We start from the raw sequence: 23,901 nt of genomic DNA on the forward strand, positions 1-23,901 counted from the left end.
GTTTACTTCGCAGTTGAGTGTGGTGGCTCGAAGTTTTTTTTTTGTTTTCCATCATCGACGTCTTAATATTTTGGTTTTTTTCCTTGCTGCATAAGATTTGGCCTTAGTTAACCATCAATGTTCTTCAGAATTATCGTTTGGAAGAATCTTTGATTGAAAGAATTTTCCGTTAACATTACAAACAAGTCTTTTTTACTTTGATTTTCGTCTGTGATCAATTTTTTTTCTTACAAAATTTTTTTGATATTCGATTGAAGAAGAAAAGGGAAAATCAAATGATAATGTTGGAATTAAGACCGGAATTTACACGTTTCTATCAAGAAGTTAGTGAACGTTTTAATTCTGGTTTGAATAATATCCGTTCGTTTGGACAACAAATTACAACAAGATTTCAACAACAAGAAGAAGATAATTCAATGGTTAATCAATCTACTGCTGCTACTAGTAGTAGCGATAACCCATTTTTAGATTCTGATGAAAATTTACCAAATAATAATAATAATAGCAATGATTTATTGAATCCGGAATGTCCAACAACCAATCATTCTACTCGCTCCTTATCATCAAACAATACTCATCGTAAGTTTTTGAAAATTCTCATTCTTTTTTCTGAATGTTTTTTTTCTGGTTTTCCAGGATCAAATCGACGATCATCACGTCATCATCATCGACAGCATCATTCTAATTCAAATTCCCAATCAACAACATTATGTCGTGATCGTGATAATTATCGTCATCATCAAACATATCATCATCCTTATCTGTTTAATAATGGCAATAATACGAATTCAAATTCTTATTCAAATAATGTTGGCATTATTCATCGTAATGGTATGATTACTGTACGTTCATTTAATAATCATCGATCATATTTGAATGTGGATAATCATCATCATAATAATGATCGTAATGTATTGGCAGCAATACTATCGATAATTGTTATTGCTATATTAGCAACAGCATTAGTACAACCAAAATGGTTTTCAATTTATAATGATCTTTGTGTACCAACAACAACGGCAACATCAGCTGGACAACGTTATTATTCAAAATCAGATAATTCTATTGATACACCATCAACAGCAAACATTGATGATAATTCAATATCACCATCATTATCGATATTTGATTTTCAACAATCATCATCATCATCGAATCCAAATACACAATATCGTCCACAATATTATTATAATGGTCCATTTCATTCATCATCATCATATTCATCAACTTATTCATTAATACCGGTTACTATTTATGGTTTAACACCGGATTTTAAATCATGTGCTAATGCACAAATTCTAGCATTAAAACGTACAATTATTGGTCTATGTTTTTTAGCAATAATGTCAACATTAGTACAATTTTTTTTGGATACAATGGGTTCGGGTGGACGTAAATGGATGAATTTATTACGTCAATATGCAATGGGAAATATTCTTTGCGTTTTATTCTGTGTATTGATTATTGGCATTTGTTATTTTATAAGCGTTTTATATGAACGTGTACAATTACAACAATTATTTAATGCTACAAGAATGTCACATCATCATCATCAACAGCAACCGAATGCAATTTGGTTTAAAAATCGTATGATTAGTCGTGCAACATTTACAACAACAACAACAACAACATCGGCCAATAATAATATTGTTCAACCATTAGATTATCTAACAATTCATCAGATTGAAGTAAAATTTGAACTTAGTTATTATCTAATAACATTAGCAGGATTTTTATCAATTTTGGCTTCAGCTGCAAATCTATTTCGTCGTCCACGACAAATATTTATCGAACGTATTAATGGATTAAACAATAATAATCATAATGATTATGATGATTGTAATGGATATTATCCACATTATTATCCTAATCATCATACGAATAATAATCGATCATTAATGGCACGACATTTACGATCATCAACAACAACAACAGCAGCAACGAATGTCAATAATAATAATAATGGTGATGAAAATTCATTACTTAATTCGGATGTTTTAATGATGAATAATTCATTAGAATCGCCAACGACAACAACGGCAACAATATTACCATATTCATTTGCAAATGATTGGTCACATTATTGTAATCAAAATCATCAATCATCGACGCAACGATCAACAATGATACTGCCACCATCAATACCACCATCAATGATACCTCAATCATCATCAACATCATCATCATGTCCACCACCACCACCTTATTCGCCTTGATATTTTTTTTTTTCAAAAAAAAATCTTTGTTGTACTTTTGAGTACTAGTCTTTATGAATGTCTCACCCATTTGTTTGTTTGTTTGTTTTTTTTGGCTTCCTTCCTTTCTATCATTTTATTTCATTCAATCAATCAATCAATCATTTTATTGTCATATGGTGTAAACATTTTTTTGTTGATGTTGTTGTTATCTGTTTGTTTGATGTAAAAATTACAGCATTCACCCCGCACACATACCCATTTATAAATATTCAAAACATTGTTTCATTATCATCATTTTCATTATACAAAAACAAAACTGAAAAAAAAGGATTTTCTTTCTGATTAACATCATCATCAAAAAACATTCAATTATTCGCCGACACATGATGATTGAATTTGATTTAGGATATTAATAATTGAATGTGTATTAAAAATGAAATGAATATTTTAATTTTCTTAGTGTCAAAATGTTTTTGAATCGGATTGGGATTTTCTATGATGTGTGTGAAGAAATCATTTTTTTTTTTGATTGAAAATTATCATTTTCATTCATTCAAGGATTTTTTTTCTTTTTATCATTCAAAAACATCACGATCAATTTGAAAATATCATCATTATCGAGTTAAGTAAAGATATTTTTTTTCGACTTTTTATTTATCATCGATGGTGGTGATGATATTGGATTTACGATTTTGATATGAAATTTTCAGATTCGAAATCTAATCGATTGAAATAAATCACGTAAAAAAAAGTTGGTTTATCAAATTTAGGTTTGTTTGGTTTGTTGAATTAAATTGATACGGTCAAATCAAATCGATATGATCGTTTGGTTGTCATGTTTGTTTTGTTTTTCTGGTAAAAAATGATTTCAACACACACACACAGAAAAAAATCGAATGATTTTCAGTCGATCAATCAATCAATCAGAAAATTTTAGACAGGACACGTTTTTTGAACTAAATTTTGTTCATCTTTGAATCGGAAAAATTTGGATAAAAAAAAATAGTTCTGGTTAAATCAATGGCCGACAAACAACAACAACAACACCGACAAATGAACGATGCCATTCATATCTATCATGATAATGTAGATGATGATGATGATGGAAAACTTATCAAACAACACAACGTTCGAAGACAACAAACATCATCATCGTCAACAAACATTCATCATCCATATCATCAAGATAATCATGACAGCAATAACAATAACAACAACAACAAAAATGAATCACAAAATTCAAATTATTTTACAGCTAAAAGTCAGTTGATAAAATCAAGGTAAGTGTTTTTCGTTTCGTTTAGCGTATTCAATTCATTTTTAAAAAATTCAATTAATGACCTTCAATGATTTTTTCGGTTGTTTTTCTTGGCAATGGAATTTAATTGTTGTTGTTGTTGTTGTTGTTGTTCAAAGTTAAAATGCCATCTTTGATGATAATGATCAGTAATGATAATATTTATAGACTTTGTATATATTGAAAGTGAACTTAATCGAGTGACTTTTAAATTTTTGATAATGATGATGATAAGGATAATTCATAAATCCACTCATATGATTTTTTTTTTTTTTTTTTTTTTTTGGTTAGCTGAAGTGGATTTAAAATTGGTTTTCTTTTTTTTTTTTGAAAATCAGTCATTCAATTTTCTGATCGAATGATTATTTGGATTTAGTCATCATCGATAGGTCGTTGATTTTTTTTTGTTTGTTGAAAACACTTATCTTCAAAAAAAGAAGGAAAAAAAATTTTTTAAATTTTTGTCGATTTTAAAGAAAATAAAAATGTAATGAAAAAAAGTAGATGTAAAATTGCAATAAATCGAAATGATATCCGATCAAATAAATGAGGCCGAAAAAAAAACTTTAAAAAGAAAATGAATTTATGGTTGATCGATAAATTGATTGATTGATTGATTACTTGGATATCATTATCATAATCATCATAGCATCAAAGACACGCATCAATTGAATAAATGAAAAAAAACTTTTGACATTTTCCCTCTTCAAATTGTTTCGATTCATTCTTGTTTTGTGCATTGTTTTATCACATTATATCGACTAATTGATCATCATCATCGAAAAACAAAACAAAACACAAGGAAAAGGTATGTGATGACATTCGAATTCTTGAATTTCATAAACTTATGATGATGATGATGATAAAGCATTTAATCGCAATTCTCGAAATGATTTTTTCGATATTGATACTGCTGCTGTGGCGTGTAATTGTTTTCAAATCAATTACGTCACAATTTGTTTTTGTATGATGGCACATGATTGACTGAACAAACAAACAAACCAACAAATAATAGAAACCGAAATAGAAACAAATTACTATATCGGATGATTAGAAAATTGTTTGTCGTCGTTGTTGATTCAAGTGGTGGTGATGATGAAATTGATATCGGCAGCAAATGTTCAATTGAAACATAGTTGATACAATGAAAGAAAAATGTACAATTTTTGGTTTGACGGATTCAAAACATACAAAACTTCCTTGTGTTGAGAGAGAGAGAAAGGTCGTTTCACTTTCGATTCTTTCGATCCAGAATTGATGATCCAAAAAGAATAAAGCACAAAAATTAATTACCCGGATTTTATTTTTTTGTTTTTGTTTGGCGGCTGGTTTTATTTTTATTTTTTTAATCCTATCGATTCCGTTTGTAATAAAATTTTGTTTTTGGCTTTGAATCGATTCGAATTCATTCATGATTTTGATTCCAAACCAAACTGAAATGAAATAAAAGAATCATTATTATTATGATAATTATTATTCTTGTTGATTTACCATATGTTTTTGTTGTTGTTGTTGTTTATTGTTGTTTGAAAAACGATTCTACAAATTCATTAAAAATGGAAAAAATATCATCAATAATATCGAAAAGAATAATAATGATAACAATGAATATAATTCATAAATCATCATCATCATCATCAACCGATTCGAATGTTTCTGATTATGGTGGGAGTAGGTATGTATTGTTTCCAAGGAAAATTTCTTTTGATTACAGCCGGAAAACCCAATGATTTTTTTCCCGAAAACATTTCCCATTATCCACCCTCCCTCCTTTCCATCTTGAAGAATGGTATTTACGATTCGAATTCGAATTCGAATGATTTTTTGACATTTTCCATATTCACATGATGGATTGTTTTGTTTTGTTTTGTGAAAATCCATCTGTCAAATATTGCATCATCATCATCTGATGATAATGTTTTTTCAAGAAAACAAAATGTCATCTAAAAATCGAAAAACAAGCCAAAAATATTTCCGTTCGTCATCATTTTGTTTTTCATATAAAACGTTTACTTTTCTGTGATACCGATCATCATCATCATGGATTCAAACAAAAAAAATAAACTTTAACATTTAGCAGCAGCAGCCACAAGGGAAAATACCTTTCATTTTTCTGTTTTCGTCATTCATCCACCCACGCATGCAATATCATCGTCGTCGAAAGAGAAATTCATTTCGAAAGATTTTTTCGTTCCCCTTCTTCCCCTTCCTTCCATCATCTCATTCAATTTTTTTCTTGCTTAAAACTGAACCTCCTGAACACACTTCCTCTTTGCGTTTTTCTTCATCATTTGAATTTGAATTGGTTTGGTTACAATGTATATATAGAAAATATTAGATATGAATGACTATATATATTTGTCGGTGGTGGTCTTGTTGATTTCTCACATATATTTTTAGTTTAGTTTTTTCAGTTTTTCAGTTGTGGTAGTAGTTTTTTTAAGAAAAAATTCATCGAAAAATAAAGACTTGAAATGTAATATCTGTCTGTTTTGTGGTGTTTGTTGGTGAATGTTGAATGTGATGATGATATTGATGTATATGTTTTTTCTGGCTACATCATCATCTTAAAAATTGTAATTGAATATAACATTGAAAAACAGAGAAGATTATGTTGTTTATAAAAAAGATTTGATTGACAACTTGAAAATTTCAGGTTTTTTTTCATTTTATTTTTCGACTTACAATTTATTCTGACATTCTCCAGTGATTGTTGTTTGGGTTTTGGGGTAATAATCTATTTTACTTTAGCCGGTGGGTTTTTTCTTTAAAAATCTTCTTTTAAAATTTTCTGATCTAATTTTTTTTTGTTTTTCGTTCACAGATCACCATTAACAGCCGTATCATATTCAAGTTTAGATACAACAACAGGATCGGATTTATTTCATACGGCTGAATTATCGATAATCACTGATACAACAACAACAACAACATCGACAAATCCTCATCAACATTATAATCATAATCATCATCCAAATAATCAAACAACAACAATGGATTCGGAAAGTGAACGTCCACGTATAAAACAACAACCATCAATGACATTATATTTGGCTACTGTATCAGCATTACTTGGTGCATTAGGTATGGGTCTTGTATTAGGTTGGACAGCACCAGCATTAATAACAATGGTCGATGATGATAGTCAACCTAAATTAGATAATGTAGCCGATAAAGATGCTATTACATGGATTGGTTCAAGTATGACATTAGGTGCATTAGTTGGTGCATTATTTTCCGGTACAATATCACAATATTTTGGCCGTAAAAAGGCATTGATTTTCTATGGAATCCCGTTCACTATTGGTTGGCTGTTGTTAGTTTTTGCCAAAAGTATTACCCTTTTAATTGTTGGACGTGTTGTTTGTGGTATCAGTTGTGGTCTATTGTCCGGTACTGCGCCATCATATGTTGTTGAAATTTCTACAATCGCTATTCGTGGTTTGATTGGTGCTTGTTTTCAGGTAAAGGAATTTTTCGTTTTGTTTTTTAAAATTGAAAAAATGATTAATTTGAAATTGTTTAGCTTTTCGTTACAATCGGCATCCTTTTGGTCTATATAATTGGAGCTTTTATAAAATGGCGTCCATTAGCCGGTGTTTCAATGATACCGACAATCGTAATGATGATTTGTATGTTCTTTATGCCCGAAAGTCCATCATGGTTAATGTCAAAAGGAAAAGTTACCGAAGCAACACAATCATTACGTCGATTACGTGGCCAAAATAGTGATACCGATCAAGAAATGCGTATGTTACAACAAGCTGAAATTGATAAACAAGGTGGTGGATTTAAATTAAGTAGCTATGGTAGCCGACCACATTTAATGCCATTCATATTGGCATTATTGTTGATGTTGTTTCAACAATTTAGCGGTATTAATGCTGTAATGTTTTATGCAACATCAATATTTGCCGAAGCAGGAAGTTCTATTGAACCAAAATATGCAACAATTATTATCGGTGTTGCACAAGTTATTGCTACTGGTGCCGGTAGTTTATTGGTTGATCGTCTTGGTCGAAAAATTCTTCTCAGTGCTTCTGGTATTTTACATGTTGTTTCATTAGCTGCATTAGGTGTTTATTATTATGTAGCAGATAAACATCCAGATACGGCCAAAAGTCTTGGCTGGTTACCATTGGTCAGTCTAGTCGTATTTATTATCGGATTTTCAATCGGTTATGGGCCAGTTCCATGGTTAATGGTTGCCGAAATTACACCAACCGATTCACGTTCAATGACCAGTGCTATTGCAACAGCATTCAATTGGACATGTGCATTTTTAATGACAAAAAATTTTGAATTACTTAAAGATAGTATCACTACTGAAGGAACATTTTTTTCATTCTCTGGTTTGGCTATTGTAAGCATAATATTTGTTATATTTTTGCTACCAGAAACCAAAGGTAAATCAAGTGAACAGATTGCACAAAATTTTCAATCAAAAACATCATCATTGGATGTAACAAAACGTGGCAATCATAAACTTGAATTGGATCGATTGAATGGATAATAATAATAATAATAATAATGATAAATTAATGAACAAAATCATCAATCAATCGTGATCAACAATATCAATCGTGATCGAACAACAACAAACGCATAAACAATCCTTGTTCACTTTTTTTAACTTAATTTATCAACGATTCATCCATCCATCCATCCAAAAAATATTGACGATATTAATCATTGTTCAACAATAACCACAATTGTCCATTATCATTTTGGACAATTTTACTTTTGTGTATTTGTGTGTGTGTGACTCCTTTGTAACTTTGTCCTTTGTAACAAAGATATATTTGTCCCCCAAAAAAACGAAACTTTTTATTTGTTGTTTATATTTTTTTCTTTCTTTTTGTTAAATTTAATTTTAAAATAGACGATTTTTATTTCCTAAATATTAATTAATAATAATAATAATAAATATCACATCGGGTTTCTGAATCTTTTTTTTCATTTTAGTATTTACGAGTATAGTGAAAAATTACAATTAAACAAAAAAAACAAAAACAAAACAAACAAAAAAATAATAATGAAAAACTACGTTGAATGACCATCATCATCATTATCATTAATTATCGACTGTTGTTGTTGCTGTGGATGATGATGGTCATTATCATTGAATTTTGTTGAATTTTTCAGATCCATACAATGGAATGTAATACCATCATCATCATCATCATCATCATTATCATCATGAACAATGGATATTGTATCAAATTGTTTTTTTCGATGATTTTGATCAATTGATAAACGATGATTTTGATTATGATTATGATGATTTCTATCAATTAGATTATCTAATGATAAAGATAGATTATTAAAAGTATTGGATGATGATGATGAGCATTGTGGTAATTGATTGGATAAAGAATTTTCTGCCAATGTTGTTGCTGCGGTTGTTGTTGTTTCCGTTATTGTTGTTGTTGGATGTAAAAATGAATGATTCATTGATGATGGTAATGATTGTGGACCATGGATTAACATTGTATTCGATATATTTGATTGTTGTTGTTGTTGACTTCTACGTATCGAATGAAATTGTTGAAATAACATTGATGATTGACAATTTAAATGATGACCATTTAAACGAAATGATGATGATGATGATGGACTATGATGATCACCATCATGTAAAAAACCACCACCACCACCACTACCACTTGATCCAAATGAAGATGATGATAATTGTCCTGAATTTATTACCATTGATGATGATGATAATGGTGGATTTGTTATGGTTGTTGAACTAAATCGTCGTTGTTGATGACGAAGAATTTCCTGTGGTGATGATGTTGATATCACAGATGAACGTATAGAATTTGGTGTTAATATATCGAATGATAATGATGCACGTGAAAATGATAATGATGATGATAATTGACTTAGAATTTCGGAATTATGTTGACGCTTTTGTTGTCGTTGTTTACTAATAATATCTTTTATCTGTTCTTCAACAATAGCTGTCAATGCCGAAGTTGATGATGACTGTTGTTGTTTTTTTCCAATCGTGGATTGTGTCTGAGTTTTTATCGATTGTATTGTCATTTGTTCAACTTCTTTCCATAATGAATCAATCATTATATCGTTAATTTTAACTCTTTGTTTTTCATGAAAAAATTAAAAAAAATCAATCGATTAATCGAATCAATGATGTATTATTTACTTACTCATTAATATTACGTAATAATTTTTCATTATCCAAATCAAAATTATTATCATCACTATGGCTACGTTGACGTTGTTGTTGTTGTTGGCTATGGATATTATTATCGACCATAATGATCGATGGTGTATAAGTATTGAAACGATTTAATGTATCATCATTAGGACAATCATTACCAATATTATCATCATTATCATATGCAAATCTTTTACGATATAATGAATATAAATTGTATAATGTTTTAGCTAAATCAATTTCATTATCAACAATACCATCAATTGATTGTAATAAAAATACAATATTACGATTCAATAGATACCAACCATGTTTAAAAAATTTTAAATTTAAATTTGATTTTGATTTTAAATATAATGGTACAATACGATCGGATGGTGATAATAGACGATTATAAAGATCTAATATTGATGAATTTGAACCAAATGGTATTATCTATTTTGATTGATTGAATGGAAAGTGTCAAATAATTTTTGCTGAAAAATTCTGTTTAAAAATATTACCTGATGAAAAAGATAAACATCCAATACAATTGAAAGATAATAAACAAGATGTGCAACATAACCAATACCAATTGATATCATTTTCAATTGATGTTGTTCAAATTGTTGTTGTGAACTAGGTAAATGTATATGATTTATTGAATAACCTTGTCCATCGGGAAATTGTTCAATTGAATAAATATCGGAGAAAAATTTCCTTGCTAATAATTTCCGATGATATGATAATGTCGTACGTAATTGTAATAATTTCCTAACCATTTCAGGTAATTTTATTGAACGTAATTCACTTAATATGGATAATTCTTGTTTAAGTTTTTGTACATTTGATGACATATCCATATTATATTCACATAATTTTTCTTCAATCATTAACAATTCTTTACGTTGTTTTTCTAATTGTTTACGACGACGTTCCTTTACTATTTGAAGAAATTCAATAGAAGTTTTCATTTTTTCAATTTCTGATTGTAATTCTTGTTTACGACGAAATTTTTCCAATTCATCTTCTAATGATGATTTTTCTAGCTGTGATTGTGTTGCTGTTGCTTGTATTATACATTGTATAATTTGTATTCGTATTAATGTATCTAGACAATATGAATCACGTGTTAAATGATAATCATTAATTTGTAAACTTTCACTTGGTGGTATTGAATGTGTAAGAAGATTTTCACTTGCAACTGAACAAACACTTGTATAAAAACCTTCAGCAAAACCAAATATTATTGAATTTCGTGTTAAACGTCGATCTTTTGGAAATTCTTCACCAATATACAGTAGGCCAGTAAGATTTACATTCCATTCAAGAAATAATGTACCAATTTCATTCGAAATTTGCATTTCTTCATCATCATTCAGTTTGATATAATTTCTTGATGATGATGATGGATTAAATCGATCTTTTTGTAGAAAATAAACACGAACAATAAATTGTGATATTGATGGTGAACAAAGTGATGATCCATTGAAAACTTTCCATGATGGATTCTGTGATTGTGAAAATGAAAAATTAACAAAAAAAATCAAATCAAACACAAATCCAGATACAAACATTATTCATTAAACATTCACTACGATATAATAATCGTCCACAATTACAATCCTGATGATGATGATTATGATTGGATGATGATTTGAAAAGTTCGTTCGAATCATGACATTGTTGAATAATTGGATAATGTATAGTATAATAAAATGAAATATTTAAACGTGAATATAGCAATGTTTCATCATCTTCATTATCATTCGAATGTTGAGCAAATAAATCATCAACATTATCGACAATTGAATCACCATTATCATCCTGATGATGTGGGAATTTTACTTTATTTCGTAATAATTGTTCCGGAATAAATAGATTACGTGCTGCAATACGTTTTACATGACGTAGATATCGCTAATTTCAAAAAAAAAAAAATTGAAAATTTTCATTTAAAAAAAGGAAAAATGTTCTCAGACCATCATTACCTGTTGATTGATTAATGGTACATATTTTTTACGAATTCTTGAATCGAATGAAAAATCCATACAAGCCATCGATGATGAATGATTGAATGATGATTCGAATGTGAAATCGAATCGAATCAAATCGAAAAACCAAAACAAAACAAAACGTTTTATGAAAAAATCAAATTTGGCCAATTTGATTCATTGGCTGATCATTATTATCATCATTTTTTTCAAAAAAAAAAATGGGAAGAATCAAGAGAAAACTAAACAAAATAAAAAACGCGCATACGGAATCAAAAATCAATATTGGTAACCTCCACCAGAAAAGAAAAAATATCAATTTTCCTTATTGATGATGGCAAAAAAAAAAACAAAACAAATCCAAATGAACATGTCATCTATGTACGGAACATCATCATCGATCATCAAAGAAAATTAGGCGTTTTTTTTGAAAAAAATTTCAATTTCATTTTGATAATTAATCAATTTTGATTGGAAATTGATTTCAAAAAAACATAAAATAAACAGAAATGATTATAAATTGGACAATTTATCGATTGCATCGTTTAGATCTTTCGTTGTCGACGTCATCGTCATCGATTTATCATTGATGCTCATTGGATTGATGAATGGTTTTTCCGTTTGTTCCTGGTTTCGCGGAATACAAATGAGAAATTTTGATTAAAAAGGAATTTTCAATCGATTATTTTTTCATTACCTTGACTATTTTTTCAAATGAATTTTGATTCTTACGAATTGAATCAAGATTTTTATTCAATTCCATTACGGCCTGATGATTCATTTCATTTTTATATTTCAATAATTTTGATTGATTTTTCTTTGCTTTCATTGCACGTTTTGGATCTACTTTGAAGAAATTTTTTGTTGACAATTTATTACCATTATGTTTTGTTGATGATTGATGATTTTTCTGAAATTTTTTTGCCATTTTTTCTACAGAAAGTTAGAGGAAAAAAAGAAAAACAAAACATTTTTTTTAATCAACTTTTAATCTTTTTAATGAAGATTTTGAATCAATTTTTGATTGTTCGTTGCCATTATCATCATCATCATCATCATTTTGTCCATAAAGAATATTTTTTCCAATACGAAAACTAAGTCGATACATAATTTTATTTGGTGCAACTTTTCGTACTTCATGTAATTCTTCAATATCATTTTCGAGGATTGGATGACCAAGATTTTTGCTTGCCAATTGCCAAAGTGATTTACAATCATCAACAGTATTACTTTTGAGAAAACAATAACAATGTATACGTAGAAATGGAATTTTATAATTTTGATTCAAACGAATTGATGATAATAAACCATTAAATTCATCAAGGAATTCGATGGCCATTGCAGGTAAATTCATTATAACATGATATTGACGATTAAAATCTGAACCATCAAAAGATTCAATTTGTCGAATAAGATCTTCTTTCAATGATTCACGTATAAATTGTCGTCCATCTTGATTAAAACATTTAACCAAATGTTCAACTTTATTTAAACAAACATTTTCCTGTAACCAACGATATGATTCTGGATTCAGATCATTTGCCAAACATTGACATTTTCGTAAACGAGCTGCCGACACAGCAAATGGTCCAACACCAGCAAATACATCATAAACAAAATCAATTTTTGGATTTAATTTCTTCATGATTAATGAACGTTCAATACCTAAACGTGGATTCCAATAAACATTGGCAAAATCAAAACGAAATCGGACATTATTTTCAATAGTATCAACAATAGTAGTTTGATTATTATCATCGATTTGAGCTAATATTTCCATTTGAAAATTACGATATTTATTATCGATTATATCGATTTTATTTACAACTAATCGACATCCATTGATTTTATCCAGAAGAACCTATTTATTGGGGTAGAAATCGGCGTAAGGAAAAAGTTAAAAAATTGTCGAAAATCAAAGAAATGAAAAATACCTGGCCGATAAGTTTTTTATATGGTAGCATATGATCACGAAGATTCAAGTGAATAATATGACCAATTTGACTGAAACCAGAAAGAGAATAATCTTGATTCTGATCATTCGATTCTAAATGATTAAATATTGAACGAAATATTACAAGGTGATTAAAATTTTCATATCGAAGTTCCAATTCTTTATGACCAAGATATTCTTCATCATCGGTTAAACGAGATAAAAGTTTATCATTTTCAAGATTTTTGATTATCGATTCGAATTCAGTAAAATGATCGGGATTTAAGAATATTTGCTTTAGATTTGATGATTGTTGTTCTGGTTCTGATTGTGGTTGATATGATTGTATTGGTTTAAATTGTTGAAGTTTTAAAAAATAAGGTCGTAATTTTTGAACAACTTCGGTAAGATTATCAATATCGGTTACAATGAATGGTATTTTTACTGGACGACGAAATAAATCTCGATCAAGTTCACGCATTCCACGTACTGAATCGGGTGGCCAAATTAATTTGTTTTTCGTTGTCGTCGCCGTTGGTAAAGGGTTACTATTGGTCATTGTACTCAATTTACTAATCGAAAACAAATGTTGAACATTGGAAAAACGATGCGGAAAACGTTTTACATCAAAATCAAATTGTCGATTTCGAAATAATGATGATGATGATAAAATGGTACGAACAATAGAAAATCGCTTTGCGAATATTCAAATGTTTGTAATAATTAATCAATTTTTTTTGAAGATTATCATCAAAAACTTACCATTTAAATTTTAATGATAACGGAAAAAAAACGAAATCAATGAAAATGGATCACGTGGATCAACCAAAAAACAAAATGTCATTTATGAACATCTCTCTCTCTATTTCACAGAACAAGAGAGTGAGGATAGCTCACAATATTGTTTTTCGAAGAAACAAAAAGATATGAGAAATGAGAGAGGGAATAGTCACAATGAAAATCACGTAATACTGACGCCTAAAAAGCCAACCAGTGTACCGCATACACAACCAAAAAACATAACATCAACATAATACCCTTCTGTGTGTGTGCGTTCGTTCGAAAAGAAAATACCAATAGCAACGAGAAACATTATTTTTCGTTTTTTTTTCTCCAATTTTTTCTTAATTTATTTTACTTTTTCTGATTGATTCAAGTCATCATTATCATCGTTATTGTTTGTTTTTTTGGATTGTCATCGGGTAACAAGAATTTCTTTTCTTTTCAAAAACACTTAATTCAACTTGTCATTCGATTTTTTTTTGTAAAGTAAATTTTGTGATTTGAATAAAAAGATTCGAATAGAATATTCTATTTGAGATCAGTGGTCGTTCGATTCGAATTTTATCTCAATTTTTTGGAAAAGAATTTTTTTTTTTTGAATTTTGAATAACAATGACTTCTCTGCCTAGACGTATCATCAAGGTAAGGTGTTCATCACCTGTTTATTTTAGCCTAAAAATTTCAAATTAAAAAAAAAAACATTTTTTAGGAAACACAACGATTAATGGCTGAACCAGTACCCGGAATATCAGCCGTACCCGATGATAATAATGCTAGATATTTTCATGTTGTTGTTGCCGGTCCTGAAGGTGTAAGTTCAGTTTGGATTTGTTTTTCTCTGTTGATATTTGATAATTTTATCTTTCTTTTTTTTTTAATTTTTTTTTTCAAAATCAGTCACCATTTGAAGGTGGTGTATTTAAATTGGAATTATTTTTACCCGAAGAATATCCAATGTCAGCACCGAAAGTACGTTTTATGACCAAAATATATCATCCAAATATCGATAAACTTGGTCGTATTTGTTTAGATATTCTTAAAGGTAATTTATTGGTGAATTATAATGAAATTGGATTGTAATAACTTTTTGTTTTTTCGTTTTCTCCGGATAAGATAAATGGAGTCCAGCATTACAGATTCGTACGGTATTGTTATCAATACAGGCATTACTTTCGGCACCAAATCCCGATGATCCATTAGCAAATGATGTCGCTGAACAATGGAAAGTAAATGAAGCTGATGCTATTAAAACAGCCCGAGAATGGACACAATTATATGCTACAAATAATTAAATAATGATGATGATGATGATTTAAACAACAAAAACAGCCATAACGAATATTCTTCGAATGATAATGATATCTTTGAATCAAATCGGATTGATTTAATTGTTTCACCATCACCAACATTATCATTATCATCATCATCAACAACAAAAAAAACAACTCACTTGAACATTCGAACATTATGAAAATGCAAGAAAAAACAAATTCCTTTATTTTCCTCTATTTAATGATTTGAAGAAGAAGAAGAATAAACACAATACACACACATCTACCATTTATACACCAATACTTACACAAACAAATGTACAGATGATTTATATGATTTTGTTTCCAAAATTAATAACTAATTAATATTATTATTATTATTTGTGAGTAAAATTATAAATAAAAAATTAACTAAATGAAAAGATTTGAAAAAAAATGTTTTTAAAAATTCAAAACAATCGATTGTTTTTTTGTAATCGATGTTCGAATATTCGAATCCATACTATCGTCGATGAATGATCCCCGATAAAAGATGATAAGAGAACAATGAGTTTGAAGTTTTTTTTTGGGTGGTGATGTTTTATTCGTAACTTTTAAATGATTAAATCGTTCAACGGTGTTTGTAATCGATTAGGCAATTTTGTTAGCAAATTTCAAAATCAATCTCGATTATTGTCATTTAGAATTCAAACTCAAACAAAAACAATGAGTACAGAACGTGGACCATTTGTTTATCCCGATGTTAACCGGTTATCGAATGTTGAAGATGAATATTTTGGCCAAAAAATTTCCGATCCATATCGATGGCTAGAAAAAGCTGATAGTGATGAAACAGCTCGATTTGTTGAAGAACAAAACCGAATAAGTTCAAAATATATTCAATCATGTCAATATCGTGATCGAATTATTGAACGTTTAACCGATTTGTTTGAATATCCACGTTATGGTTGTCCATATCGAAGAGGTGATAATTATTTTATGGAAATGAATACCGGTCTACAGAATCAAAGTGTATTGTATATTATGCGTGGTAGTTCGGATGCAAAACCGGAAATTTTTTTCGATCCAAATTCACTGAGTGAAGATGGAACCGTATCATTATCACCATATATTTGTGCATTTTCCGATGATGGTAAATGGTGGTCATATGGTCTGCAAAAATCTGGTTCCGATTGGAGTTCAATTCGTATTCGTAATGTTGATACAGGCAAAGATTTGGATGAAGAATTGATCAAAGTAAAATTTTCCAATATTTCCTGGACTAAAGATAATAAAGGATTTTTTTATTCGGTAATTTTTTTTTTTTTTTTTTTGATTTGATTTTGAAAATTTAAACATTTTTTCATTTCTCTCTTTCTTCAATTTCAGTATTTTCCTGATCGAAATGATCAATGTGATGGTCAAGAAACAACTGAATGTACATTTCAAAAATTGTACTATCATCGTTTGAATCAACCACAATCATCCGATATTCTTATCTATGAAACACCGGACCATCCACGTTATCGATTGTAAGTTTTTTTTGTTGATTCATGGTTTTTCGAGGTTATAACGATTATATCTCACTATATCTATCCATGTACACAGTAAAACATGTGTTAGCGATTGTGGCAATTATCTTCATCTATTCATTAATCATAGTTGTGAATATAATCTATGGTATTATCATCAATTTTCGGATCCGAAAAATCCAAAAATCGATGGTCGATTAGAATTTGAACCAATAATAACTGAATATGAATCAGATTATCATTATATAACAAATGATGGTCCAATACATTATATTCATACAAATCATCATGCACCAAAATTTCATGTAATCAAAATTGATTTATCAAATGAATCAACACGATTAGAATCAAATTGGATTGATTTGATCAAAGAACATTCAAAAGATGTATTGGATTCAATTCAGGTTGTACGTAACAATATTTTGGTTTGTCATTATTTAAGCGATGTTGTTAGCCGTATTGAACTGCGTAAACTATCGGATGGTAGTTTGATAAAAAATATTTCAATACCAGTTGGTACTGTTTCAGCAATCACTGCTAAACGTAAACATGATGAATTATTCTTTTTATTTACATCATTTTTGGTACCATCAAGTTCTTATCATCTGAAATTTACTGCTACCACCGATGATAATGGTGATATTAGCCAAGATGAACCGAAATGTTTTCGTGAATCAGTACCGAAAAATTTTGATCCAACCAAATTTGTAACGAAACAAATATTTTATGAAAGTAAAGATGGTACCCGAGTGCCAATGTTTATTGTACATAAAAATGGACTAGAAATGAATGGCAATCATCCATGTCTTCTTTATGGTTATGGTGGTTTTAATATACCGGTTCAACCATATTTTTCTGTTGCTCGATTAATACCATTAGATAATATGAATTGTGTATTTGCATTGGCAAATATACGTGGTGGTGGTGAATATGGTGAACAATGGCATGATGATGGAAAATTATTATTGAAACAAAATTGTTTTAATGATTTTATTGCTGCTGCTGAATATTTGGTTAAAGAAAAATATACATCACCAAAACGGTAAGTTTTTTTGTCCAATGTTTTGTAATTCGTTCATTTTAAATATCCAAATCTATCATTAAAAGGATTATTATTCAAGGTGGTTCGAATGGTGGTCTTTTAGTGGCGGCCGTATCAAATCAACGACCTGATTTGTTTGGTTGTACTATTTGTCATGTTGGGTAAGTGAACCTGAATGTTTTTTTTTTTTTTTTTTTGAGAATATTAATCTTATAGGGGTTTCACACTAGCAGCAATGTGAATGAAATATTTCAAATGCAATATTTCAGTCCATAAGGCTGAAATGTAGTGAAATATTGCATTTGAAATATTTCATTCACATTGCTGCTAGTGTGAAACCCCTATTAAAAATTTTTTAATTGAAAACAAAACAAACATATAGGGTATTGGATATGTTACGTTATCATAAATTTACTATTGGTCATGCATGGATATCGGAATATGGTTCACCCGATGATAATGATAATGGTGAAAAACATTATCGAAATTTAATTTCATATTCACCATTACATACAATACCGACAATGGTTGATCATTATCCAGCTACATTACTTTTGACTGGTAATTTTTGTTTTGTTTTTTTTGTGATTTTTGAATTGAATGTTGATAATTTTTGATTTTTTTAGCCGACCATGATGATCGTGTTGTTCCATTACATTCATTTAAATTTATTTCCGAATTACAATATCGATTGGGAAAACGTTTACCATCAATACCATTGATGATTCGTATCGATACGAAAGCTGGTCATGGTTTTGGTAAACCAACTACAAAAATTGTAAGTTTATTTTTTCTGTATCATATCATTTTCTGAAAATAATACCGTTATTGTTTAATTAAATTAATGCATCCAACTTTGTTTTTCTTTACATAGATCGAAGAAGTTGCCGATATTTATAGCTTTATTTTGAATTCATTGTCATTGGATTATGTCGATTGATAACAAATGAAATGAATGAATGAATAGATCGAATTAATGGAAAACATTTTGGTCATTTTTATTATAATAGCAGCCCGCGAGAAAATTCATTTTTTTCTATTTTCTAAATTTAACCAAGAATCTTTATTTTTTCATTTCGAAAATAAAATTTTTTTTACCTTTTTTTTCAATGCAAATTTGTTCATCGTCATTCGCATCATTTACATAATTTATACATAAGATTTTCTTGTTGTTCTTGAGTGAAAATATCCAAAATTCTTTGTATTATTATTATTATTATTATGGCTGTCATAATATAAACTTTATGCATTTTCTTCAGGTAAATTTAACCTTTTTTTTCTGTCTGATGATGATGAACTTTTGAAGGTCATTCTCGTTTATTTCGGTAATAGGATGATGCGGATGACCATCATTATTATCATCCATGATGATGATGATTATTCATTGTATTATTATGGCTTGTTGTTTAACTTGTTTTCTTTCGTTTTTATTATCTTTTCCATTTTCTTCGGATGTTTTTGGTTTGATTATTCCTGTGTTTTTGCAGAGGAAGAAATTCACCAGAAAGACAATTTGACATAAATTGAAACAAAAAAAATTACCTGTCATGGTTTATTATCATCAATAAATGGTGAAAATTTCAAGAAAAAAAAGAAAGAAAAATAATCTTTTGTTTTTTTTTTTGCTTGGTGATGTCCAAATCGACGATGATGATAAAAGGAAAGGAAATTAAGTGTTCGATTAAGACATTATTCGATTTTTTTTTGAGGAAAAATATAATCGATACAATCGATATTTTTTTTGTTTTGTCTCGGATAAAGATTCGAATTCTCAGAACCAGGACCAAATCATTATCATTTGTTGTTAAATTTATAATTTCTATCAAGATTACTAATTATCTAATGATGTTGATTATAATGATAATTAATGATCACACATCTGTTATTGTTGTTCAGTAAGTAAGTAAGAGAAAACAGAATAATCAAAGCATATTTTTTGTTGTAAAATTTAACCGATATTCTCTTCTTGCTTTTTGCTTTCATTTCAAATGTTTTCCAGATTTTTGTTTTGTGTAAAAAACTAATTTATTTTTTTCCCCCCAAAACATTTGATGGATTGCCTCGTTTCGAAATTAGTGATTATATAAACATCAAAAACCAAACGCATTATAAATGGATTATTTTGGCCAGAAACAAAACCAAAAAAAAACTTTTAATAAATTCCATTTGCACAACAGCAAACATATGGCTTGTTGTAAACAAAAAAAATATCATCTAAATCAAGAGAGAGAGAGAAAGAATTTCGATCATATCATTCGAATAATAATCATCCATTCTATTTCATCATCCAGACAACAAATGAAATTCAATGTTGTTTTTTTCAAACGTTATTTTTATCCCAGCCAGCCAACAAAAAAGAAAAACTATGTGAAAAAACAACACATTTTATTTTCATCATCATCATCATCATTGATTTTGATAATAATTACATATCGTATGTATGTATGTGTAATGATCATGTTCAAATGCTATAAATCATTTGGATTTTTGGCCATAAATTTTTTTTTCTTTTCCCTTATTGAATCCCGACGAGAAAGAAAAAACATATGATATGATTGGCCGGATATTATCATCATCATCATATTATGAATTTCTTAATTTGATTAATAATTTTTCCTTCTCATTCCATTCTCGTTTTTCGAAATGAATTTAGGCCAATTTTTCCTTCTCTATCAATTTTCGGTTGGGTCAGTCAACAGAAAGTCTCGCTTTATTATTATTTTCGATCAACAAGCAACAATTAAATTTCAATTGAAGAAGAAAAGCGAAGAGAAAATCAATCCTGGGGGAAGATAATGGAGATTATCATCATCATCATTACACTGCTATCAAATGGCTATTTGTTTCGGTGTCAAAAATCTTGATTTATATCGAAATATTACATTTTCGTTAAATGATCCAAGCCAGACACGTGTGTGTGTGTTTCGATTTTATCATCAGTATTGAAAGAAAAATCAAATGATAATAGCCATAAAAATAGTTGACAACAACAAAACAACAATAACAATGATAATGATGATGATGCTAAATTTAGCTTTCAATTTTTAAAGTTTTTCAACAAAAAAAAACTTTAAAAAATTCAAAGAAAATTTGCCAGATTTTTATTTCGTTTTGTTGTCTTCCATCTTTGATCGGTTGTTCCTCCGATTTCTGGTAGTAGATTTTTTTTGGATAAACATTTTTTTTCTGTTGTTGTTGTTGTTTTTGTTGTCCAAAATGATGGATAATAATGGATGATAACATCATCATCATGTCATCCATATCCAAACATCCAAAATACAAGAAAAAAAAACACCAACCAAACCAAAACGAACATGTCATATATTGAAAATGTTGATTGTTTTTTTCTTGTTTTGTTTTGTTCGGTTTCCCCCCTCTCTTTATTTCTGGTTGATGTAAGATGATGATGATGACAATTTGATTGAAGATTTTCTTTAAAAGAAAAGAAAATTTAATATCCATGAATTGTGTGTGGGTGGGTGGTTTGGAAAAGTGAAAAAAATCGATTCGTTTGATGATGAGAAAAAATTGTATCGAAAATTTTTTTCCGTGAAATTCAAGATTTATGTTTTTGCCGGCTATTTTTTTGTTTTTCGTTTCCCCCTCAAAGATTGTTTACTTATCAAAAAAAAAAAAAAAAATGTCTTGACTATCAACAAAGTCCAAAAAGTCAAAAATTCATTTGTGTCATCCAGCTACCCAGCCAGTCAGTCAGCCAGTCAAAAAAAATGACAAAAATTTATGACCCTCAAATGGAAAAAAAAAGAAGATAATAACGACGATGACCAAATGATGATGATTTTAGTCAAACAGTGTCTTGAGATACAAGACAAGACTGAAAAAATTAGTTCCATATGGTAAAATGTTTCAGGAATGTGTTTTGACCATGATCATATCATGGCCATCGATATGATCATCAAACAAACAAACACAGTGAAAACGAACGATACAAGATTAGACAAGTGCAAGTGCAAATCTCAAGTCAATTTTTGCAGAAATATTTCTTCCATGTTTGCTGTTTTGGCTTGTTTGTTTTCAAAAACATGATGACGACATTTGATAAATTTTTTTTTCGTTCTTAGGTTAGTAGGTGTCTGGATTAAGTTATGATCATCATCGATCGAATCTTATATATTCAGGTGACTAATTGAGATTTCTTTTTCAGGTAATAAAAAAAAATCTAATTAATTTTTTCAACAGAAAAAAAACATTGAAAATGCCCAAAAGTTCATTGACACAATACGCGTGTTTGGTGAATGTTTGAATGCTGATGATGTGATGTTACGCCTTGAATTGAGTCTCGATTTTTATAAAAAAAATTCTTTTTTCTTCTCCCCATTTAGAATCATTCATCCGAATGAGAATATCATCATCATCATCCACCTGGCCAATAATGATGATGAGGATTGGCAAAGTTACCTGGTTGCTGATGATTTAAAAAACTCTCCCTCTTCCCTTTCTTATTATTTAAAAAGACCACTGTTGGTGAAATGAACCAGAACCTGAATCTCTTTTCTCATTCTCTCTCTCCCTGTCTGTCTTTTATTCAGTGTGGTTACCATTGGAAACACACACTGAATTTAAATTTCAAAAGAATCATCATCATCATTGATGAAATGATGAAATGAAATAGATTTGGATTCACACATACACAATTGAATTGTGTTGACAAAAAAAACATGTTTTGCTTTGTTTCGTGTGGATCCATTAGAAAAACCTGGTAATTATCTTTTTCAAATTAAATAGAAGAAAAAAACATAGTGGCTGATGATAGGATTCCCACTATAAAGTTTAATGATTTTTTTTCATTTTGTTTTGGTTTTGTTTTAGTTTGAATGTTGAATGATCACCAAAAAGCCAAAAACAAAATGAAAATGTCATCAAATGGTCTTGGTGGTTGGTTAATTTTATCAACAAAAAAAACTATTTTCCAAAATAGATTTTGTTTTGCTGTCTGTTTGTTTGTTTCATTTGCAAAAACACACAGATGTCTGTTGTTTACTTATTGATAATGATGATTATCACCACCACTAACTAATCATTATGTTTAATTTGATTTTTGGGTCTGACCATCATCACCATAACCATAATGGAACCCAAAACATCTGTACAATATGATTGTTGAATCAGATAATCAAAAATGGATAATGTAACGATGATGAAACCAAAAAATAGAACAAAAACATTAACATAGAGATCATCATTTGGAAAAAAAAGATTGGTCATTATACATTAGCCATCATTATCCTGATGATAATGATGATGATCTATTCGTGATTTCATTTCATCTGAAAAGATATATTATATGTTTTTTTTCTGTGATCCAGTTTATCAGATAAATGTAGGGGGGAAAAAAAGAAAAACATTCAAAAGTCATATCAGATATGAAAAATATTTTTACATTTTATAATCCCATTCGATCGATCGATCGATTGATCGATCAATTGAATTTTTTCTTATTTAAATCGATCGATTTCGAAAGCCAAAAACTTTATTTGGCGCCAAGAGAACCGAAGAAGAAGAAAAACGAAATCCAACTTTGAAATAAGATTTTCCCCTGAATGATCTGATGTTGTTACCCCAGAAAAAAAAATATATATATTCCGCAGTTTGGGCGCGGTTCGGTCATTATTATTTTTGAATTTTTTTTTTTTTTTTTGAAAAAACAGAAGAACCCCACCTCTCAACAACAACAACAACGTCCACTAC

The 23,901-nt window shown here is 29.2% G+C and overlaps 7 protein-coding genes and 2 long non-coding RNA genes across 12 annotated transcripts; 4 read left to right on the forward strand and 5 right to left on the reverse strand.

The window, feature by feature from the left end:
- The first annotated feature begins 19 nt into the window (after window positions 1-19).
- LOC113788413 (uncharacterized) lies at window positions 20-2,649 on the forward strand. Its single transcript, XM_027337863.2, has 2 exons — window positions 20-579; window positions 637-2,649. The coding sequence occupies exons 1-2, from the start codon at window positions 276-278 to the stop codon at window positions 2,214-2,216; spliced, it is 1,884 nt and encodes a 627-aa protein (XP_027193664.1). The 5' UTR covers window positions 20-275; the 3' UTR covers window positions 2,217-2,649.
- LOC142644903 (uncharacterized) lies at window positions 1,373-6,099 on the reverse strand. The gene is made up of 3 exons (XR_012846087.1): window positions 5,598-6,099; window positions 4,987-5,512; window positions 1,373-4,928 (listed from the first exon to the last, which is right to left on the reverse strand). It is a non-coding gene; the product is annotated as an uncharacterized LOC142644903 (long non-coding RNA).
- Window positions 3,120-8,442, forward strand: LOC113788431 (facilitated trehalose transporter Tret1-like). Of its 2 annotated transcripts, none has more exons than XM_027337883.2 (3): window positions 3,120-3,478; window positions 6,320-6,959; window positions 7,022-8,442. In XM_027337883.2, exons 1-3 carry the CDS (start codon window positions 3,219-3,221, stop codon window positions 8,006-8,008), a joined length of 1,887 nt encoding a protein of 628 aa, XP_027193684.1. In that variant the 5' UTR covers window positions 3,120-3,218; the 3' UTR covers window positions 8,009-8,442. The 2 variants fall into 2 exon arrangements, with proteins under 2 accessions (XP_027193684.1, XP_075675680.1); XM_075819565.1 differs by lacking the exon at window positions 3,120-3,478 and adding an exon at window positions 5,085-5,170.
- Window positions 8,362-11,948, reverse strand: LOC113788430 (uncharacterized). Of its 2 annotated transcripts, XM_075819564.1 has the most exons (6): window positions 11,650-11,948; window positions 11,234-11,578; window positions 10,183-11,169; window positions 9,988-10,114; window positions 9,669-9,909; window positions 8,362-9,598 (listed from the first exon to the last, which is right to left on the reverse strand). In XM_075819564.1, exons 1-6 carry the CDS (start codon window positions 11,716-11,718, stop codon window positions 8,539-8,541), a joined length of 2,829 nt encoding a protein of 942 aa, XP_075675679.1. In that variant the 5' UTR covers window positions 11,719-11,948; the 3' UTR covers window positions 8,362-8,538. The 2 variants fall into 2 exon arrangements, with proteins under 2 accessions (XP_075675679.1, XP_027193683.1); XM_027337882.2 differs by having other exon boundaries at window positions 9,669-10,114.
- Window positions 11,949-12,049: 101 nt separating this feature from the next.
- LOC142644902 (uncharacterized) lies at window positions 12,050-12,617 on the reverse strand. Its single transcript, XM_075819572.1, has 2 exons — window positions 12,350-12,617; window positions 12,050-12,279 (listed from the first exon to the last, which is right to left on the reverse strand). Exons 1-2 carry the CDS (start codon window positions 12,578-12,580, stop codon window positions 12,166-12,168), a joined length of 345 nt encoding a protein of 114 aa, XP_075675687.1. The 5' UTR covers window positions 12,581-12,617; the 3' UTR covers window positions 12,050-12,165.
- LOC113788419 (tRNA (guanine(37)-N(1))-methyltransferase) lies at window positions 12,349-14,453 on the reverse strand. Its single transcript, XM_075819567.1, has 3 exons — window positions 14,348-14,453; window positions 13,587-14,279; window positions 12,349-13,513 (listed from the first exon to the last, which is right to left on the reverse strand). Exons 1-3 carry the CDS (start codon window positions 14,348-14,350, stop codon window positions 12,629-12,631), a joined length of 1,581 nt encoding a protein of 526 aa, XP_075675682.1. The 5' UTR covers window positions 14,351-14,453; the 3' UTR covers window positions 12,349-12,628.
- Window positions 14,454-14,605: 152 nt separating this feature from the next.
- On the forward strand, window positions 14,606-15,791 carry ben (bendless). 2 transcript variants are annotated; one of them, XM_075819571.1, is made up of 5 exons: window positions 14,606-14,787; window positions 14,856-15,010; window positions 15,078-15,179; window positions 15,266-15,410; window positions 15,482-15,791. In XM_075819571.1, the coding sequence occupies exons 2-5, from the start codon at window positions 14,981-14,983 to the stop codon at window positions 15,658-15,660; spliced, it is 456 nt and encodes a 151-aa protein (XP_075675686.1). In that variant the 5' UTR covers window positions 14,606-14,787; window positions 14,856-14,980; the 3' UTR covers window positions 15,661-15,791. The 2 variants fall into 2 exon arrangements, with proteins under 2 accessions (XP_075675686.1, XP_027193660.1); XM_027337859.2 differs by having other exon boundaries at window positions 14,606-15,010.
- Window positions 15,792-16,158: 367 nt separating this feature from the next.
- Window positions 16,159-19,302, forward strand: LOC113788427 (prolyl endopeptidase-like). The gene is made up of 7 exons (XM_027337878.2): window positions 16,159-16,929; window positions 17,008-17,150; window positions 17,227-18,192; window positions 18,258-18,353; window positions 18,575-18,753; window positions 18,819-18,970; window positions 19,067-19,302. Exons 1-7 carry the CDS (start codon window positions 16,237-16,239, stop codon window positions 19,130-19,132), a joined length of 2,295 nt encoding a protein of 764 aa, XP_027193679.2. The 5' UTR covers window positions 16,159-16,236; the 3' UTR covers window positions 19,133-19,302.
- On the reverse strand, window positions 18,524-20,248 carry LOC142644901 (uncharacterized). Its single transcript, XR_012846084.1, has 2 exons — window positions 19,735-20,248; window positions 18,524-19,665 (listed from the first exon to the last, which is right to left on the reverse strand). It is a non-coding gene; the product is annotated as an uncharacterized LOC142644901 (long non-coding RNA).
- Between the last annotated feature and the right edge of the window lie 3,653 nt (window positions 20,249-23,901).

Source organism: Dermatophagoides pteronyssinus, unplaced genomic scaffold (assembly GCF_027571235.1).
Source record: "Dermatophagoides pteronyssinus isolate colony J.1.1.1.1 unplaced genomic scaffold, Derpt_VIB-CSIC_2022.12 sq0004, whole genome shotgun sequence".
Taxonomy (NCBI): domain Eukaryota; kingdom Metazoa; phylum Arthropoda; class Arachnida; order Sarcoptiformes; family Pyroglyphidae; genus Dermatophagoides; species Dermatophagoides pteronyssinus.

Excerpts from the sequence above, each read along its gene's own strand:
- LOC113788413 (XM_027337863.2), top strand. The coding sequence starts at position 276 with ATGATAATGTTGGAATTAAGACCGGAATTTACACGTTTCTATCAAGAA. Across the intron at positions 580-636 it reads ATCATCAAACAATACTCATC|GATCAAATCGACGATCATCA; the intron begins GTAAGTTTTTGA and ends CTGGTTTTCCAG.
- LOC113788431 (XM_027337883.2), top strand. The coding sequence starts at position 3,219 with ATGGCCGACAAACAACAACAACAACACCGACAAATGAACGATGCCATT. Across the intron at positions 3,479-6,319 it reads AGTCAGTTGATAAAATCAAG|ATCACCATTAACAGCCGTAT; the intron begins GTAAGTGTTTTT and ends TTTCGTTCACAG. Across the intron at positions 6,960-7,021 it reads TGATTGGTGCTTGTTTTCAG|CTTTTCGTTACAATCGGCAT; the intron begins GTAAAGGAATTT and ends GAAATTGTTTAG.
- LOC113788430 (XM_027337882.2), bottom strand. The coding sequence starts at position 11,718 with ATGGCTTGTATGGATTTTTCATTCGATTCAAGAATTCGTAAAAAATAT. Across the intron at positions 11,579-11,649 it reads TACCATTAATCAATCAACAG|CGATATCTACGTCATGTAAA; the intron begins GTAATGATGGTC and ends TTTTGAAATTAG. Across the intron at positions 10,115-10,182 it reads ATGTTTATCTTTTTCATCAG|ATAATACCATTTGGTTCAAA; the intron begins GTAATATTTTTA and ends CAATCAAAATAG.
- LOC142644902 (XM_075819572.1), bottom strand. The coding sequence starts at position 12,580 with ATGGCAAAAAAATTTCAGAAAAATCATCAATCATCAACAAAACATAAT. Across the intron at positions 12,280-12,349 it reads CATTTGAAAAAATAGTCAAG|GAACAAACGGAAAAACCATT; the intron begins GTAATGAAAAAA and ends CCGCGAAACCAG.
- LOC113788419 (XM_075819567.1), bottom strand. Across the intron at positions 13,514-13,586 it reads ATAAAAAACTTATCGGCCAG|GTTCTTCTGGATAAAATCAA; the intron begins GTATTTTTCATT and ends CCCAATAAATAG.
- ben (XM_027337859.2), top strand. The coding sequence starts at position 14,981 with ATGACTTCTCTGCCTAGACGTATCATCAAG. Across the intron at positions 15,011-15,077 it reads TGCCTAGACGTATCATCAAG|GAAACACAACGATTAATGGC; the intron begins GTAAGGTGTTCA and ends AACATTTTTTAG. Across the intron at positions 15,411-15,481 it reads TTGTTTAGATATTCTTAAAG|ATAAATGGAGTCCAGCATTA; the intron begins GTAATTTATTGG and ends TCTCCGGATAAG.
- LOC113788427 (XM_027337878.2), top strand. The coding sequence starts at position 16,237 with ATGATTAAATCGTTCAACGGTGTTTGTAATCGATTAGGCAATTTTGTT. Across the intron at positions 16,930-17,007 it reads ATAAAGGATTTTTTTATTCG|TATTTTCCTGATCGAAATGA; the intron begins GTAATTTTTTTT and ends CTTCAATTTCAG. Across the intron at positions 18,971-19,066 it reads GTAAACCAACTACAAAAATT|ATCGAAGAAGTTGCCGATAT; the intron begins GTAAGTTTATTT and ends TTCTTTACATAG.